At 49.7% G+C, this 19,803-nt stretch overlaps 1 protein-coding gene across 5 annotated transcripts in view; it reads right to left on the reverse strand.

Moving 5' to 3' along the window:
• uba1 (ubiquitin-like modifier activating enzyme 1) overlaps positions 1 to 19,803 on the reverse strand; it is a 109,348-nt gene that overhangs the window by 56,493 nt on the left and 33,052 nt on the right. For all 5 annotated transcript variants that reach the window (XM_071349408.1, XM_071349407.1, XM_071349410.1 and 2 more), the window contains 8 exons: positions 8,908 to 9,040; positions 6,343 to 6,440; positions 5,860 to 6,006; positions 3,875 to 4,051; positions 3,656 to 3,766; positions 3,269 to 3,486; positions 2,740 to 2,921; positions 1,310 to 1,506 (listed from right to left, as the gene is read on the reverse strand). In XM_071349408.1, coding sequence (XP_071205509.1) covers positions 1,310 to 1,506; positions 2,740 to 2,921; positions 3,269 to 3,486; positions 3,656 to 3,766; positions 3,875 to 4,051; positions 5,860 to 6,006; positions 6,343 to 6,440; positions 8,908 to 9,040 — 1,263 coding nt within the window. The remainder of the gene's footprint in view (positions 1 to 1,309; positions 1,507 to 2,739; positions 2,922 to 3,268; positions 3,487 to 3,655; positions 3,767 to 3,874; positions 4,052 to 5,859; positions 6,007 to 6,342; positions 6,441 to 8,907; positions 9,041 to 19,803) is intronic.

Consider the following 19,803-nt stretch of genomic DNA (forward strand, 5'->3'; position numbering starts at 1 on the left):
GTGTGTGTTACCTGCAGTGTGTGTGTGTGTTACCTGCAGAGTGTGTGTGTGTTACCTGCAGAGTGTGTGTGTGTTACCTGCAGAGTGTGTGTGTGTTACCTGCAGTGTGTGTGTGTGTGTTACCTGCAGTGTGTGTGTGTGTGTTACCTGCAGAGTGTGTGTGTGTGTTACCTGCAGAGTGTGTGTGTGTTACCTGCAGAGTGTGTGTGTGTGTTACCTGCAGAGTGTGTGTGTGTTACCTGCAGAGTGTGTGTGTGTGTGTTACCTGCAGAGTGTGTGTGTGTGTTACCTGCAGAGTGTGTGTGTGTGTTACCTGCAGAGTGTGTGTGTGTGTTACCTGCAGAGTGTGTGTGTGTGTTACCTGCAGAGTGTGTGTGTGTTACCTGCAGTGTGTGTGTGTGTTACCTGCAGAGTGTGTGTGTGTTACCTGCAGTGTGTGTGTGTGTGTGTTACCTGCAGTGTGTGTGTGTGTGTGTTACCTGCAGAGTGTGTGTGTGTGTGTTACCTGCAGAGTGTGTGTGTGTTACCTGCAGAGTGTGTGTGTGTTACCTGCAGAGTGTGTGTGTGTTACCTGCAGAGTGTGTGTGTGTTACCTGCAGAGTGTGTGTGTGTTACCTGCAGAGTGTGTGTGTGTGTTACCTGCAGTGTGTGTGTGTGTGTTACCTGCAGTGTGTGTGTGTGTGTGTTACCTGCAGTGTGTGTGTGTGTGTGTTACCTGCAGTGTGTGTGTGTGTGTTACCTGCAGTGTGTGTGTGTGTTACCTGCAGTGTGTGTGTGTGTGTGTTACCTGCAGTGTGTGTGTGTGTGTGTTACCTGCAGTGTGTGTGTGTGTGTTACCTGCAGAGTGTGTGTGTGTGTGTGTTACCTGCAGAGTGTGTGTGTGTGTGTGTTACCTGCAGAGTGTGTGTGTGTGTGTGTTACCTGCAGAGTGTGTGTGTGTGTGTTACCTGCAGAGTGTGTGTGTGTGTTACCTGCAGAGTGTGTGTGTGTGTTACCTGCAGAGTGTGTGTGTGTGTTACCTGCAGAGTGTGTGTGTGTGTTACCTGCAGAGTGTGTGTGTGTGTTACCTGCAGAGTGTGTGTGTGTGTTACCTGCAGAGTGTGTGTGTGTGTTACCTGCAGAGTGTGTGTGTGTGTTACCTGCAGAGTGTGTGTGTGTGTTACCTGCAGAGTGTGTGTGTGTGTTACCTGCAGAGTGTGTGTGTGTGTGTTACCTGCAGAGTGTGTGTGTGTGTTACCTGCAGAGTGTGTGTGTGTGTTACCTGCAGAGTGTGTGTGTGTGTTACCTGCAGAGTGTGTGTGTGTGTTACCTGCAGAGTGTGTTCGATGGCGTTGGGGAAGTTCTTCAGTGTGCAGATGGGGATGGACTTCTCCGGGGGATCCTGGGAGGAGCTGTACGACTCTGTCAGGAAGGGGATGACCACCTGAACGTTTCCCTTGGTACCCAGAGTACCGGACTCTAACAGGGGCTTCCTGTAGTAGACACACCTCCGGTCCATATACATACCTACAGGAGAGGGACATTCAAAGCATAATTGTTCCCAATATTCTTCAGCCCTAAACAACAATCACCTGCTGTGCATGTGTTCAAGCAGGATGCAGTCTGTTGAAACTAAGACTAATGCAGCAGTACAGGCAGGATTCTCTCTACGCGTTGCATTGGGGCAAATCTGCGCTTTAACCATAAATTACTTATTTCGATAACTGCGGCGGCTACTCCGCCCGTCGATAACTGCGGCGGCTACTCCGCCCGTCGATAACTGCGGCGGCTACTCCGCCCGTCGATAACTGCGGCGGCTACTCCGCCCGTCGATAACTGCGGCGGCTACTCCGCCCGTCGATAACTGCGGCGGCTACTCCGCCCGTCGATAACTGCGGCGGCTACTCCGCCCGTCGATAACTGCGGCGGCTACTCCGCCCGTCGATAACTGCGGCGACTACTCCGCCCGTCGATAACTGCGGCGACTACTCCGCCCGTCGATAACTGCGGCGACTATTCCGCCCGTCGATAACTGCGGCGACTACTCCGCCCGTCGATAACTGCGGCGACTACTCCGCCCGTCGATAACTGCGGCGACTACTCCGCCCGTCGATAACTGCGGCGACTATTCCGCCCGTCGATAACTGCGGCGACTATTCCGCCCGTCGATAACTGCGGCGACTATTCCGCCCGTCGATAACTGCGGCGACTATTCCGCCCGTCGATAACTGCGGCGACTATACGGCCCGTCGATAACTGCGGCGACTATACGGCCCGTCGATAACTGCGGCAACTATACGGCCCGTCGATAACGGTAGTGACTACTCCGCCCGTCGATAACTGCAGTGGCTATTCCGCCCGTTGATAACTGCAGTGGCTACTCCGCCCGTTGATAACTGCAGTGACTACTCCGCCCGTTGATAACTGCATTGGCTATTCCGCCTGTTGATAACTGCAGTGGCTACTCCGCCCGTTGATAACTGTAGTGACAATACCGCCCGTTGATAACGATAGTGACTATACCGCCCGTTGATAACGGTAGTGACTATACCGCCCGTTGATAACGGTAGTGACTATACCGCCCGTTGATAACGGTAGTGACTATTCCGCCCATTGATAACGGTAGTGACTATTCCGCCCGTTGATAACGGTAGTGACTATACCGCCTGTAACTGTTGATAACGATAACGGTCGATAGGGATTAATAACTGTTGATAACGATAGCACACAAGGTGCAGTAATGTTAAAAGTGCGTCGTACGTGCGTCGACGTTGTCCAGAGCGTTGGCGACTCCGTGAAGGCTCTCGAAGAAGTCGTCATCGTAGACACGCTCGGTTTCGGGCCCGACGCGGTTCTGGTGTCCCGTGATCCGGATGGACGGGTTCATCTGCTTCACCGCCGCCGCCGCCGTCTCGCTCTTCATCTTCGTCACGTCCCACGGCCTGAATTACAAACCAAAACAGTACTTTAATAAAGCTCCTTTGAAACCCACCACACTTTACAGAAGAACAACGAAATACCAGCAAACAAGAAGCAATAGCAGCTCAATGAAAACACGAAAAGGTCTACGTCCCAAATGGTATTCTATTCCATGTAGTGTACTACTATCTGAACAGATCCTACGTGCATTGATCAACAGTAATGCAGTATGTAGGAAAGGGGGCAGCATTTCAGACACCCGATGTCTAAACCAATGAAATCACAGGTTAAAGGCTAAAGGGGTGTTTGTGTTGCATGATTTAAACCCTCCATGGGTTAAGTTTGTCCCTCAACTCCCTCCCTCCCTCACCTGAAGAGGAACTGTCTGTTGAGGTTGGATTTCTCAATGGTGTCCATGTCTGTCACGATGACCTCACCCTCTCCGCCAGCCAATCCAATCATGGCAAAGTTCTTGAGCAGCTCACAGCCAATAGCGCCAGCCCCAACCAGGAAGTAGCGTTGTTTAGCCAGCTCCTCCTGCAGCTTGAAGCCGAACACCGCGATCTGGCCGTCATAACGACTGTTCCTCTGGGGAGAGATGTCATTTAATAGTTTTCCTCACAGGTAGAAGGTGAGGTTTTATAGTTCCACTTGAAATAGTGGCATGATGTGTTTTGTGCCAGACCTTCATGTATGTGTTTGGTGAGTATGGTAGGTGTGAGTATGGTAGGTGTCAGAGTGTGTGAAATGTACTCACAGGGGCACAATCCTCCTCAGTGAGCATGGCTCCTCCCTCTTCCTCAGACAGACACTCCAGAGCGTCAAAGTACAGCCACTGCATCATGGGCATGAACTTCCCTGTACACGCCTAGGACACACACACACAGTTATAATACTGTTATAATACTGTACAGCCACAATAACCATATAGAGCAGAAAGAAGTTTTGAGTAGACAGGAAGTGAGCGGCTCCTTACCTTCATAACTTCCTGTGCGGCCAGTCCACCAATGAAAGCGTTGATTGGTGCCAAGTCGCCGGCGGAGACGAAGGCTAGTTTCTTAATGAGCGTGTCATCCAGCTCGTCCACCTTGGCTGACCCCGTCTGGGCGGAGTTCACCTCTTTAGCCAGGGACACCAACTCCTCTCCATCAGCCTGGAACACCCCACAAAGCATTACATTGATAAGCATGACTACAAGGTGTCGAAAGCGTTCCAACAGAGATGCTGGCCCATGTTGACTAAAATGCTTCCCACAGTTGTGTCAAGATGGCTGGATGTCCTTTGGGTGGTGGGCCATTCTTGATACACACGGGAAACTTGAGCGTGAAAAACCCTGCAGCGTTGCAGTTCTTGACACAAACCGGTGCTCCTGGCACCTACTACCATACCCTGTTCAAAGGCACTTACATCTTTGGTCTTACACATTCACCCTCTGAATGGCACACATACCCAATCCATGTGTTACAGTGCCTTGCAAAAGTATTCATCCCCCTTGGTGTTTTTCCTATTTTGTTACATTTCAACCTGTAATTTAAATTGATTTTTATGTGGATTTCATGTAATGGACATACACAATATAGTCCAAATTGGTGAAGTGAAATGAAAAAGCTCCACAGCTGAGATTGGAGTATCTGTCCATAGGACCACTTTAAGCCGTACACTCCAGAGAGCTGGGCTTTACAGGAGAGTGGACAGAAAAAAGCCATCGCTTAAAGAAAAAATAAATAAGCAAACACGTTTGGTGTTCGCCAAAAGGCATGTGGGAGACTGCCCAAACATATGGAAGAAGGTACTCTGGTCAGATCAGACTAAAATTTAGCTTTTTGGCCATCAGAGAAAACGCTATGTTTGGTGCAAACCCAACATCGCATCACGCCAAGAACACCGTTTTTCATCTTCAGGGACTGGGAAACTGGTCAGCATTGAAAGGAATGATGGATGGCGCTAAATACAGGGAAATTCTTGAGGGAAACCGGTTTCAGTCTTCCAGAGATTTGAGACTGGGACGGAGGTTCACCTTCCAGCAGGACAATGACCCTAAACATACCATTCCTTCCAGTTCTCTGCTGCCAATGACTGGAATGAACTGCAAAAAAAAATTCGCTGAATCTGGAGACTCATATTTCCCTCACTAGCTTTAAGCACCAGCTGTCAGAGTAGCTCACAGATCACTGCACCTGTACATAGCACATCTGCAAATAGCCCATCCAACTACCTCATCCTCATACTGTTATTTATTTTGCTCCTTTGCACCCCAGTATCTCTACTTGCACACATCTATCACTGCAGTGTTTAATTGCTATATTGTAATTATTTCACCACTATGGCCTATTTATCCTACCTCATTTGCACACACTGTATATAGACTATTATATTATTATATTGTATTATTGACTGTATGTTTGTTTATTCCATGTGTAACTCTGTGTTGTTGTTTGTGTCGAACTGCTTTGCTTTATCTTGGCCAGGTCGCAGTTGTAAATGAGAACTTGTTCTCAACTAGCCTACCTGGTTAAATAAATAAAAAATAAAAATCCTGCTCCATAATACACATGAGTTCAGACTTGTTCCCTCTCCATAAACCACACCAGCACAGAGGAACGGCATGGATGCCAAGAATGGAAGTATTTTCAACTTCCCCAGTGCTTTTGGAAATGGCAGCTGGGGAAACATCCCAGGGAAGTCAAAAATAAGTAGAACACATTTATTCATTCTTGTTCACAAGATTGATTGATGGGATTATCATTGTGTGTGTGTACAGGTGTGTGTGTGTGTGTGTATACAGGTGTGTGTACCTGACACCAGGGCTTGGGCAGCCTGCTGTGTTTCCTCTGGTAGCTGTGTAGAGCCTGGAAGCCCAGGTACAGGTGTGTGTGTGTGTGTGTGTGTGTGTGTGTGTGTGTGTGTGTGTGTGTGTGTGTGTGTGTGTGTGTGTGTGTGTGTGTGTACAGGTGTGTGTACCTGACACCAGGGCTTGGGCAGCCTGCTGTGATTCCTCTGGTAGCTGTGTAGAGCCTGGAAGCCCAGGTGAAGCTGTCCTGGTCGCTCAAACTTAGCAAAGTCTGTCACCACAAACTCTGGCTCTGCCATGGAAGTGGTGAAGGATTTCTACAGAGACAGAGAGGGCACAAGTGAGAGAGAAGGTGAGACGCATGTGAATTAACACAACCCTTCTTCCACCAAGTAATAATGGACTATGTACCACTGGAGATTATTTTACTGGTGAAAGTGCCCCAGATGACCATGGTTAGTCAGAAACTACATTTCCCCATTGATCTGTTATGCAACCTGCACCTTTTACCAGGCTTGTAACCACTAACATTAAACATTGGTGTAATGGCAGTAAACGGTCTGCCACATCACAGTAACAGACTGGTTTAATGAGAACCACCACATTCCACCCTCTACATGAATTTGACACTGCGGACAATGTCTGGTACTTACGAAGGCCACCTTCTGGGGCATCTTGACCTGAGAGACGATGCCTCCCCTGACGTAGTCCGAGAACCCTGTGGTGTCACAGATACTGAAGGTGTAGGGTCCTGGACGGAGAGAGGGGGACGGGGAGAGAGACGGAGAGAGGGGGACGGGGAGAGAGACGGAGAGAGGGGGACGGGGAGAGAGACGGGGAGAGGGGGACGGAGAGAGAGGGACGGAGAGAGGGGGACGGAGAGAGAGACGGAGAGAGAGACGGAGAGAGGGGGACGGGGAGAGAGACGGAGAGAGGGAGACGGGGAGAGAGACGGAGAGAGGGAGACGGGGAGAGGGGGACGGAGAGAGAGAAAGTAATGACTTTAGAAGACTTCTTCCAGAGTATTGAATAGAAAATACACTGGATGGTCCCAGCGCCATGATCCTAGCCTGGGCCCAGCGCCATGATCCTAGCCTGGTCCCAGCGCCATGATCCTAGCCTGGTCCCAGCGCCATGATCCTAGCCTGGTCCCAGCGCCATGATCCTAGCCTGGTCCCAGCACCATGATCCTAGCGCCACGATCCTAGCCTGGTCCCAGCGCCACGATCCTAGCCTGGTCCCAGCGCCACGATCCTAGCCTGGTCCCAGCGCCACGATCCTAGCCTGGTCCCAGCGCCACGATCCTAGCCTGGTCCCAGCGCCACGATCCTAGCCTGGTCCCAGCGCCACGATCCTAGCCTGGTCCCAGCGCCACGATCCTAGCCTGGTCCCAGCGCCACGATCCTAGCCTGGTCCCAGCGCCACGATCCTAGCCTGGTCCCAGAGCCACGATCCTAGCCTGGTCCCAGCGCCACGATCCTAGCCTGGTCCAAGCGCCACGATCCTAGCCTGGTCCCAGCGCCACGATCCTAGCCTGGTCCCAGCGCCACGATCCTAGCCTGGTCCCAGCGCCACGATCCTAGCCTGGTCCCAGCGCCACGATCCTAGCCTGGTCCCAGCGCCACGATCCTAGCCTGGTCCCAGCGCCACGATCCTAGCCTGGTCCCAGCGCCACGATCCTAGCCTGGTCCCAGCGCCACGATCCTAGCCTGGTCCCAGCGCCACGATCCTAGCCTGGTCCCAGCGCCATGATCCTAGCCTGGTCCCAGCGCCATGATCCTAGCCTGGTCCCAGCGCCATGATCCTAGCCTGGTCCCAGCGCCATGATCGTAGCCTGGTCCCAGCACCATGATCCTAGCCTGGTCCCAGCACCATGATCGTAGCCTGGTCCCAGCACCATGATCGTAGCCTGGTCCCAGCACCATGATCCTAGCCTGGTCCCAGCGCCATGATCCTAGCCTGGTCCCAGCACCATGATCGTAGCCTGGTGCTAGGACTGTTCGAGCAGTCCAGCCAAATCATAGGGCCAATGTCACGCCATTACAGACAGATCTGAAACCAGGCTATGAACATACATACGTGTGGTCACGGGACATTTCCAAGTCTCCCTAAACCTCTCCAAAGTGACATATGTCTGTAAATTAGATCATTCCAGTGCTATTATGTTTTTCCAATCCCTAAATACTATTTGTTCAGTATAAAAACACAATTTCTACCATATCAACCTCACTCCAACATTGTGGTGGTGTTATGGGGTATCCAGGGTACATTCAAGTGTCCTTTCAACATCTCCAAAGTGTCTGAATGTGGTAATTTAACTGTTTTAGCACACTGGATGTGCCTAAAAGTTATTTTTCACTATAAAACCTACATTTCTACAACACCAACCAATGAGTGCCTACAGCGGCAGCATCATGATGGTGTAGTAATCATGCTTGGCCATGCAGTCGCGGGTGAACAGGGAGTACAGGAGGGGACTAAGCACGCACTCCTGAGGTGCTCCAGTGTTGAGGATCAGTGTGGCAGATGTGCTGTTCACTACCCTCACCACCTGGGGGCAGCCCATCAGGAAGTTCAGGATCCAGAGGGAGGTGTCTCGCATTCTCAAATAGGTGTTTCTTATGTCCAGGTGGGAAAGGGCGGCATGGAGTGCGATTGACATTGCTTTATCTGTGGATCTGTTGTAGCGGTATGCAAATTGAACGGGGTCTAGGGTTTCCGGGATGATGGTGTTGATGTGAGTCACGACAAGCCTTTCAAAGCACTTCACGGCTACAGACGTGAGCGCAACGGGTCGGTAGTCCTTTAGGCAGGTTACCTTAGTGTTCTTGGGCACAAGAACAGTGGTGGTCTGCTTCAAACATGTAGGTAATACAGACTGGGTCAGGGACAGGTTGAAAATGTCAGTGAAGACACTTGCCAGTTGGTCTGCGCATGCCCCGAGTACACGTCCTAGTAATCCAGCTGGCCCTGCGGCCTTATGAATGGATGTCATGGATTTGGTCTCGGAGAAGCAGTATATCCTTCGAGTCAGACTCATTAAAGAAGAAAAAAATTGTCCAGTACGAGGTGAGTAATCGCTCTTCTGATTTCTTTTTGGCCATAAGAGACGGTAGCAGCAACATTATGTACAAAATAAGTAACAAACAATGTGAAAAAATAAATAAAATGGCAGCCCTCCCTACTGATACTAAGTACTGCTACAGGATAGGACTCACCCAGGGTCTTGATCTCTATTGGCTGGCAGCCGTTGAGCTCCGTCATGCCCTGCACCTCAGTGAAGATCACATAGTCTCCGCTCTCAAACCCGTGCCGAGCCTCGTCCAGACACGTCACCACACCTGCTGCATCCTACAGAGTGAGAAGCAGGGATGAGATCTGCACAACATGGGAACCCAGGAACAGCTGCATCCTACAGAGTGAGAAGCAGGGATGAGATCTGCACAACATGGGAACCCAGGAACAGCTGCATCCTACAGAGTGAGAAGCAGGGATGAGATCTGCACAACATGGGAACCCAGGAACAGCTGCATCCTACAGGGTGAGAAGCAGGGATGAGATCTGCACAACATGGGAACCCAGGAACAGCTGCATCCTACAGGGTGAGAAGCAGGGATGAGATCTGCACAACATGGGAACCCAGGAACAGAGGTTACCAGTTCCACTCAATGATAAAGATTTAAATGTAAGAGACAGTACTAGGAAGACTGGGGGGGGGGAAATAATTGTATCACACATATGAGTGGTCCTTCGTTGCTCTTTGTAGCTCAGTTGTTAGAGCACGGAGGCCTGTAACACCAGGGTAGTGGGTTCGATTCCTGGGACCACCCATAAGTAAAATGGATGCACGCATGACTAAGTCCCTTTGGATAAAAGCACCAGCTGAAGTCAGTGGTTCCAGAACTGCTTTTCTTACCTAACATGGAACACATCGACACGCTCCAGCTACACAAATGATTGACACCCGTCCCAGTGTTTAGCCGAGTTCCAGATTGAGTTCTGGTGTAGCGAGGTACAAATCAGAGGGGCTCCTGGTACCAAACAGCAGCACCTACAGCTCCAGTAGTGGACTAACCAAACAGCTCCAGTAGTGGACTAACCAAACAGCTCCAGTAGTGGACTAACCAAACAGCTCCAGTAGTGGACTAACCAAACAGCTCCAGTAGTGGACTAACCAAACAGCTCCAGTAGTGGACTAACCGAACAGCTCCAGTAGTGGACTAACCAAACAGCTCCAGTAGTGGACTAACCAAACAGCTCCAGTAGTGGACTAACCAAACAGCTCCAGTAGTGGACTAACCAAACAGCTCCAGTAGTGGACTAACCAAACAGCTCCAGTAGTGGACTAACCAAACAGCTCCAGTAGTGGACTAACCAAACAGCTCCAGTAGTGGACTAACCAAACAGCTCCAGTAGTGGACTAACCAAACAGCTCCAGTAGTGGACTAACCAAACAGCTCCAGTAGTGGACTAACCAAACAGCTCCAGTAGTGGACTAACCAAACAGCTCCAGTAGTGGACTAACCAAACAGCTCCAGTAGTGGACTAACCAAACAGCTCCAGTAGTGGACTAACCAAACAGCTCCAGTAGTGGACTAACCAAACAGCTCCAGTAGTGGACTAACCAAACAGCTCCAGTAGTGGACTAACCAAACAGCTCCAGTAGTGGACTAACCAAACAGCTCCAGTAGTGGACTAACCAAACAGCTCCAGTAGTGGACTAACCAAACAGCTCCAGTAGTGGACTAACCGAACAGCTCCAGTAGTGGACTAACCGAACAGCTCCAGTCGTGGACTAACCAAACAGCAGCACAAACAGCTCCAGTAGTGGACTAACCAAACAGCTCCAGTAGTGGACTAACCAAACAGCTCCAGTAGTGGACTAACCAAACAGCTCCAGTAGTGGACTAACCAAACAGCAGCACAAACAGCTCCAGTAGTGGACTAACCAAACAGCTCCAGTAGTGGACTAACCAAACAGCTCCAGTAGTGGACTAACCAAACAGCTCCAGTAGTGGACTAACCAAACAGCTCCAGTAGTGGACTAACCAAACAGCTCCAGTAGTGGACTAACCAAACAGCTCCAGTAGTGGACTAACCAAACAGCTCCAGTAGTGGACTAACCAAACAGCTCCAGTAGTGGACTAACCAAACAGCTCCAGTAGTGGACTAACCAAACAGCTCCAGTAGTGGACTAACCAAACAGCTCCAGTAGTGGACTAACCAAACAGCTCCAGTAGTGGACTAACCAAACAGCTCCAGTAGTGGACTAACCAAACAGCTCCAGTAGTGGACTAACCAAACAGCTCCAGTAGTGGACTAACCGAACAGCTCCAGTAGTGGACTAACCGAACAGCTCCAGTCGTGGACTAACCAAACAGCAGCACAAACAGCTCCAGTAGTGGACTAACCAAACAGCTCCAGTAGTGGACTAACCAAACAGCTCCAGTAGTGGACTAACCAAACAGCTCCAGTAGTGGACTAACCAAACAGCTCCAGTAGTGGACTAACCAAACAGCTCCAGTAGTGGACTAACCAAACAGCTCCAGTAGTGGACTAACCAAACAGCTCCAGTAGTGGACTAACCAAACAGCTCCAGTAGTGGACTAACCAAACAGCTCCAGTAGTGGACTAACCAAACAACTCCAGTAGTGGACTAACCAAACAGCTCCAGTAGTGGACTAACCAAACAGCTCCAGTAGTGGACTAACCAAACAGCTCCAGTAGTGGACTAACCAAACAGCTCCAGTAGTGGACTAACCAAACAGCTCCAGTAGTGGACTAACCAAACAGCTCCAGTAGTGGACTAACCAAACAGCTCCAGTAGTGGACTAACCAAACAGCTCCAGTAGTGGACTAACCAAACAGCTCCAGTAGTGGACTAACCAAACAGCTCCAGTAGTGGACTAACCAAACAGCTCCAGTAGTGGACTAACCAAACAGCTCCAGTAGTGGACTAACCAAACAGCTCCAGTAGTGGACTAACCAAACAGCTCCAGTAGTGGACTAACCAAACAGCTCCAGTAGTGGACTTACCAAACAGCTCCAGTAGTGGACTAACCAAACAGCTCCAGTAGTGGACTAACCAAACAGCTCCAGTAGTGGACTAACCAAACAGCTCCAGTAGTGGACTAACCAAACAGCTCCAGTAGTGGACTAACCAAACAGCTCCAGTAGTGGACTAACCAAACAGCTCCAGTAGTGGACTAACCAAACAGCTCCAGTAGTGGACTAACCAAACAGCTCCAGTAGTGGACTAACCGAACAGCTCCAGTAGTGGACTAACCGAACAGCTCTAGTAGTGGACTAACCAAACAGCTCCAGTAGTGGACTAACCAAACAGCAGCACAAACAGCTCCAGTAGTGGACTAACCAAACAGCTCCAGTAGTGGACTAACCAAACAGCTCCAGTAGTGGACTAACCAAACAGCTCCAGTAGTGGACTAACCAAACAGCAGCACCTACAGCTCCAGTAGTGGACTAACCAAACAGCTCCAGTAGTGGACTAACCAAACACCTCCAGTAGTGGACTAACCAAACAGCTCCAGTCGTGGACTAACCAAACAGCTCCAGTCGTGGACTAACCAAACAGCTCCAGTCGTGGACTAACCAAACAGCTCCAGTCGTGGACTAACCAAACAGCTCCAGTCGTGGACTAACCAAACAGCTCCAGTCGTGGACTAACCAAACAGCTCCAGTCGTGGACTAACCAAACAGCTCCAGTCGTGGAGTAACCAAACAGCTCCAGTCGTGGACTAACCAAACAGCTCCAGTCGTGGACTAACCAAACAGCTCCAGTCGTGGACTAACCAAACAGCTCCAGTCGTGGACTAACCAAACAGCTCCAGTCGTGGACTAACCAAACAGCTCCAGTAGTGGACTAACCAAACAGCTCCAGTAGTGGACTAACCAAACAGCTCCAGTAGTGGACTAACCAAACAGCTCCAGTAGTGGACTAACCAAACAGCTCCAGTAGTGGACTAACCAAACAGCTCCAGTAGTGGACTAACCAAACAGCTCCAGTAGTGGACTAACCAAACAGCTCCAGTAGTGGACTAACCAAACAGCTCCAGTAGTGGACTAACCAAACAGCTCCAGTAGTGGACTAACCAAACAGCTCCAGTAGTGGACTAACCAAACAGCTCCAGTAGTGGACTAACCAAACAGCTCCAGTAGTGGACTAACCAAACAGCTCCAGTAGTGGACTAACCAAACAACTCCAGTAGTGGACTAACCAAACAACTCCAGTAGTGGACTAACCAAACAACTCCAGTAGTGGACTAACCAAACAGCTCCAGTAGTGGACTAACCAAACAGCTCTAGTAGTGGACTAACCAAACAGCTCCAGTAGTGGACTAACCAAACAGCTCCAGTAGTGGACTAACCAAACAGCTCCAGTAGTGGACTAACCAAACAGCTCCAGTAGTGGACTAACCAAACAGCTCCAGTAGTGGACTAACCAAACAGCTCCAGTAGTGGACTAACCAAACAGCTCCAGTAGTGGACTAACCAAACAGCTCCAGTAGTGGACTAACCAAACAGCTCCAGTAGTGGACTAACCAAACAGCTCCAGTAGTGGACTAACCAAACAGCTCCAGTAGTGGACTAACCAAACAGCTCCAGTAGTGGACTAACCAAACAGCTCCAGTAGTGGACTAACCAAACAGCTCCAGTAGTGGACTAACCAAACAGCTCCAGTAGTGGACTAACCAAACAGCTCCAGTAGTGGACTAACCAAACAGCTCCAGTAGTGGACTAACCAAACAGCTCCAGTAGTGGACTAACCAAACAGCTCCAGTAGTGGACTAACCAAACAGCTCCAGTAGTGGACTAACCAAACAGCTCCAGTAGTGGACTAACCAAACAGCTCCAGTAGTGGACTAACCAAACAGCTCCAGTAGTGGACTAACCAAACAGCTCCAGTAGTGGACTAACCAAACAGCTCCAGTAGTGGACTAACCAAACAGCTCCAGTAGTGGACTAACCAAACAGCTCCAGTAGTGGACTAACCAAACAGCTCCAGTAGTGGACTAACCGAACAGCTCTAGTAGTGGACTAACCAAACAGCTCCAGTAGTGGACTAACCAAACAGCAGCACAAACAGCTCCAGTAGTGGACTAACCAAACAGCTCCAGTAGTGGACTAACCAAACAGCTCCAGTAGTGGACTAACCAAACAGCTCCAGTAGTGGACTAACCAAACAGCAGCACCTACAGCTCCAGTAGTGGACTAACCAAACAGCTCCAGTAGTGGACTAACCAAACAGCTCCAGTAGTGGACTAACCAAACACCTCCAGTAGTGGACTAACCAAACAGCTCCAGTAGTGGACTAACCAAACAGCTCCAGTCGTGGACTAACCAAACAGCTCCAGTCGTGGACTAACCAAACAGCTCCAGTCGTGGACTAACCAAACAGCTCCAGTCGTGGACTAACCAAACAGCTCCAGTCGTGGACTAACCAAACAGCTCCAGTCGTGGACTAACCAAACAGCTCCAGTCGTGGAGTAACCAAACAGCTCCAGTCGTGGACTAACCAAACAGCTCCAGTCGTGGACTAACCAAACAGCTCCAGTCGTGGACTAACCAAACAGCTCCAGTCGTGGACTAACCAAACAGCTCCAGTAGTGGACGAACCAAACAGCTCCAGTAGTGGACTAACCAAACAGCTCCAGTAGTGGACTAACCAAACAGCTCTAGTAGTGGACTAACCAAACAGCTCCAGTAGTGGACTAACCAAACAGCTCCAGTAGTGGACTAACCAAACAGCTCCAGTAGTGGACTAACCAAACAGCTCCAGTAGTGGACTAACCAAACAGCTCCAGTAGTGGACTAACCAAACAGCTCCAGTAGTGGACTAACCAAACAGCTCCAGTAGTGGACTAACCAAACAGCTCCAGTAGTGGACTAACCAAACAGCTCCAGTAGTGGACTAACCAAACAGCTCCAGTAGTGGACTAACCAAACAGCTCCAGTAGTGGACTAACCAAACAGCTCCAGTAGTGGACTAACCAAACAGCAGCACAAACAGCTCCAGTAGTGGACTAACCAAACAGCTCCAGTAGTGGACTAACCAAACAGCTCCAGTAGTGGACTAACCAAACAGCTCCAGTAGTGGACTAACCAAACAGCAGCACCTACAGCTCCAGTAGTGGACTAACCAAACCGCTCCAGTAGTGGACTAACCAAACCGCTCCAGTAGTGGACTAACCAAACCGCTCCAGTAGTGGACTAACCAAACAGCTCCAGTAGTGGACTAACCAAACAGCTCCAGTAGTGGACTAACCAAACAGCTCCAGTAGTGGACTAACCAAACAGCTCCAGTAGTGGACTAACCAAACAGCTCCAGTAGTGGACTAACCGAACAGCTCCAGTAGTGGACTAACCGAACAGCTCTAGTAGTGGACTAACCAAACAGCTCCAGTAGTGGACTAACCAAACAGCAGCACAAACAGCTCCAGTAGTGGACTAACCAAACAGCTCCAGTAGTGGACTAACCAAACAGCTCCAGTAGTGGACTAACCAAACAGCTCCAGTAGTGGACTAACCAAACAGCAGCACCTACAGCTCCAGTAGTGGACTAACCAAACAGCTCCAGTAGTGGACTAACCAAACAGCTCCAGTAGTGGACTAACCAAACACCTCCAGTAGTGGACTAACCAAACACCTCCAGTCGTGGACTAACCAAACAGCTCCAGTCGTGGACTAACCAAACAGCTCCAGTCGTGGACTAACCAAACAGCTCCAGTCGTGGACTAACCAAACAGCTCCAGTCGTGGACTAACCAAACAGCTCCAGTCGTGGACTAACCAAACAGCTCCAGTCGTGGACTAACCAAACAGCTCCAGTCGTGGACTAACCAAACAGCTCCAGTCGTGGAGTAACCAAACAGCTCCAGTCGTGGAGTAACCAAACAGCTCCAGTCGTGGACTAACCAAACAGCTCCAGTCGTGGACTAACCAAACAGCTCCAGTCGTGGACTAACCAAACAGCTCCAGTCGTGGACTAACCAAACAGCTCCAGTCGTGGACTAACCAAACAGCTCCAGTAGTGGACTAACCAAACAGCTCCAGTAGTGGACTAACCAAACAGCTCCAGTAGTGGACTAACCAAACAGCTCTAGTAGTGGACTAACCAAACAGCTCCAGTAGTGGACTAACCAAACAGCTCCAGTAGTGGACTAACCAAACAGCTCCAGTAGTGGACTAACCAAACAGCTCCAGTAGTGGACTAACCAAACAGCTCCAGTAGTGGACTAACCAAACAGCTCCAGTAGTGGACTAACCAAACAGCTCCAGTAGTGGACTAACCAAACAGCTCCAGTAGTGGACTAACCAAACAGCTCCAGTAGTGGACTAACCAAACAGCTCCAGTAGTGGACTAACCAAACAGCTCCAGTAGTGGACTAACCAAACAACTCCAGTAGTGGACTAACCAAACAACTCCAGTAGTGGACTAACCAAACAACTCCAGTAGTGGACTAACCAAACAGCTCCAGTAGTGGACTAACCAAACAGCTCCAGTAGTGGACTAACCAAACAGCTCTAATAGTGGACTAACCAAACAGCTCCAGTAGTGGACTAACCAAACAGCTCCAGTAGTGGACTAACCAAACAGCTCCAGTAGTGGACTAACCAAACAGCTCCAGTCGTGGACTAACCAAACAGCTCCAGTCGTGGACTAACCAAACAGCTCCAGTCGTGGACTAACCAAACAGCTCCAGTCGTGGACTAACCAAACAGCTCCAGTCGTGGAGTAACCAAACAGCTCCAGTCGTGGACTAACCAAACAGCTCCAGTCGTGGAGTAACCAAACAGCTCCAGTCGTGGACTAACCAAACAGCTCCAGTCGTGGACTAACCAAACAGCTCCAGTCGTGGACTAACCAAACAGCTCCAGTCGTGGACTAACCAAACAGCTCCAGTAGTGGACTAACCAAACAGCTCCAGTCGTGGACTAACCAAACAGCTCCAGTCGTGGACTAACCAAACAGCTCCAGTAGTGGACTAACCAAACAGCTCCAGTAGTGGACTAACCAAACAGCTCCAGTAGTGGACTAACCAAACAGCTCCAGTAGTGGACTAACCAAACAGCTCCAGTAGTGGACTAACCAAACAGCTCCAGTAGTGGACTAACCAAACAGCTCCAGTAGTGGACTAACCAAACAGCTCCAGTAGTGGACTAACCAAACAGCTCCAGTAGTGGACTAACCAAACAGCTCCAGTAGTGGACTAACCAAACAGCTCCAGTAGTGGACTAACCAAACAGCTCCAGTAGTGGACTAACCAAACAACTCCAGTAGTGGACTAACCAAACAACTCCAGTAGTGGACTAACCAAACAACTCCAGTAGTGGACTAACCAAACAGCTCCAGTAGTGGACTAACCAAACAGCTCCAGTAGTGGACTAACCAAACAGCTCCAATAGTGGACTAACCAAACAGCTCCAGTAGTGGACTAACCAAACAGCTCCAGTAGTGGACTAACCAAACAGCTCCAGTAGTGGACTAACCAAACAGCTCCAGTAGTGGACTAACCAAACAGCTCCAGTAGTGGACTAACCAAACAGCTCCAGTAGTGGACTAACCAAACAGCTCCAGTAGTGGACTAACCAAACAGCTCCAGTAGTGGACTAACCAAACAGCTCCAGTAGTGGACTAACCAAACAGCTCCAGTAGTGGACTAACCAAACAGCTCCAGTAGTGGACTAACCAAACAGCTCCAGTAGTGGACTAACCAAACAGCTCCAGTAGTGGACTAACCAAACAGCTCCAGTAGTGGACTAACCAAACAGCTCCAGTAGTGGACTAACCAAACAGCTCCAGTAGTGGACTAACCAAACAGCTCCAGTAGTGGACTAACCAAACAGCTCCAGTAGTGGACTAACCAAACAGCTCCAGTAGTGGACTAACCAAACAGCTCCAGTAGTGGACTAACCAAACAGCTCCAGTAGTGGACTAACCAAACAGCTCCAGTAGTGGACTAACCAAACAGCTCCAGTAGTGGACTAACCAAACAGCTCCAGTAGTGGACTAACCAAACAGCTCCAGTAGTGGACTAACCAAACAGCTCCAGTAGTGGACTAACCAAACAGCTCCAGTAGTGGACTAACCAAACAGCTCCAGTAGTGGACTAACCAAACAGCTCCAGTAGTGGACTAACCGAACAGCTCCAGTAGTGGACTAACCGAACAGCTCTAGTAGTGGACTAACCAAACAGCTCCAGTAGTGGACTAACCAAACAGCAGCACAAACAGCTCCAGTAGTGGACTAACCAAACAGCTCCAGTAGTGGACTAACCAAACAGCTCCAGTAGTGGACTAACCAAACAGCTCCAGTAGTGGACTAACCAAACAGCAGCACCTACAGCTCCAGTAGTGGACTAACCAAACAGCTCCAGTAGTGGACTAACCAAACACCTCCAGTAGTGGACTAACCAAACAGCTCCAGTCGTGGACTAACCAAACAGCTCCAGTCGTGGACTAACCAAACAGCTCCAGTCGTGGACTAACCAAACAGCTCCAGTCGTGGACTAACCAAACAGCTCCAGTCGTGGACTAACCAAACAGCTCCAGTCGTGGACTAACCAAACAGCTCCAGTCGTGGACTAACCAAACAGCTCCAGTCGTGGACTAACCAAACAGCTCCAGTCGTGGAGTAACCAAACAGCTCCAGTCGTGGAGTAACCAAACAGCTCCAGTCGTGGACTAACCAAACAGCTCCAGTCGTGGACTAACCAAACAGCTCCAGTCGTGGACTAACCAAACAGCTCCAGTCGTGGACTAACCAAACAGCTCCAGTCGTGGACTAACCAAACAGCTCCAGTAGTGGACTAACCAAACAGCTCCAGTAGTGGACTAACCAAACAGCTCCAGTAGTGGACTAACCAAACAGCTCCAGTAGTGGACTAACCAAACAGCTCCAGTAGTGGACTAACCAAACAGCTCCAGTAGTGGACTAACCAAACAGCTCCAGTAGTGGACTAACCAAACAGCTCCAGTAGTGGACTAACCAAACAGCTCCAGTAGTGGACTAACCAAACAGCTCCAGTAGTGGACTAACCAAACAGCTCCAGTAGTGGACTAACCAAACAGCTCCAGTAGTGGACTAACCAAACAGCTCCAGTAGTGGACTAACCAAACAGCTCCAGTAGTGGACTAACCAAACAGCTCCAGTAGTGGACTAACCAAACAGCAGCACAAACAGCTCCAGTAGTGGACTAACCAAACAGCTCCAGTAGTGGACTAACCAAACAGCTCCAGTAGTGGACTAACCAAACAGCTCCAGTAGTGGACTAACCAAACAGCAGCACCTACAGCTCCAGTAGTGGACTAACCAAACCGCTCCAGTAGTGGACTAACCAAACCGCTCCAGTAGTGGACTAACCAAACCGCTCCAGTAGTGGACTAACCAAACCGCTCCAGTAGTGGACTAACCAAATAGCTCCAGTAGTGGACTAACCAAACAGCTCCAGTAGTGGACTAACCAAACAGCTCCAGTAGTGGACTAACCAAACAGCTCCAGTAGTGGACTAACCAAACAGCTCCAGTAGTGGACTAACCGAACAGCTCCAGTAGTGGACTAACCGAACAGCTCCAGTAGTGGACTAACCGAACAGCTCCAGTAGTGGACTAACCGAACAGCTCTAGTAGTGGACTAACCAAACAGCTCTAGTAGTGGACTAACCAAACAGCTCCAGTAGTGGACTAACCAAACAGCTCCAGTAGTGGACTAACCAAACAGCTCCAGTAGTGGACTAACCAAACAGCTCCAGTAGTGGACTAACCAAACAGCTCCAGTAGTGGACTAACCAAACAGCTCCAGTAGTGGACTAACCAAACAGCTCCAGTAGTGGACTAACCAAACAGCTCCAGTAGTGGACTAACCAAACAGCTCCAGTAGTGGACTAACCAAACAGCTCCAGTAGTGGACTAACCAAACAGCTCCAGTAGTGGACTAACCAAACAGCTCCAGTAGTGGACTAACCAAACAGCTCCAGTAGTGGACTAACCAAACAACTCCAGTAGTGGACTAACCAAACACCTCCAGTAGTGGACTAACCAAACAGCTCCAGTAGTGGACTAACCAAACAGCTCTAGTAGTGGACTAACCAAACAGCT

Source organism: Salvelinus alpinus, chromosome 17, assembly GCF_045679555.1.
Source record: "Salvelinus alpinus chromosome 17, SLU_Salpinus.1, whole genome shotgun sequence".
Lineage (NCBI taxonomy): Eukaryota > Metazoa > Chordata > Actinopteri > Salmoniformes > Salmonidae > Salvelinus > Salvelinus alpinus.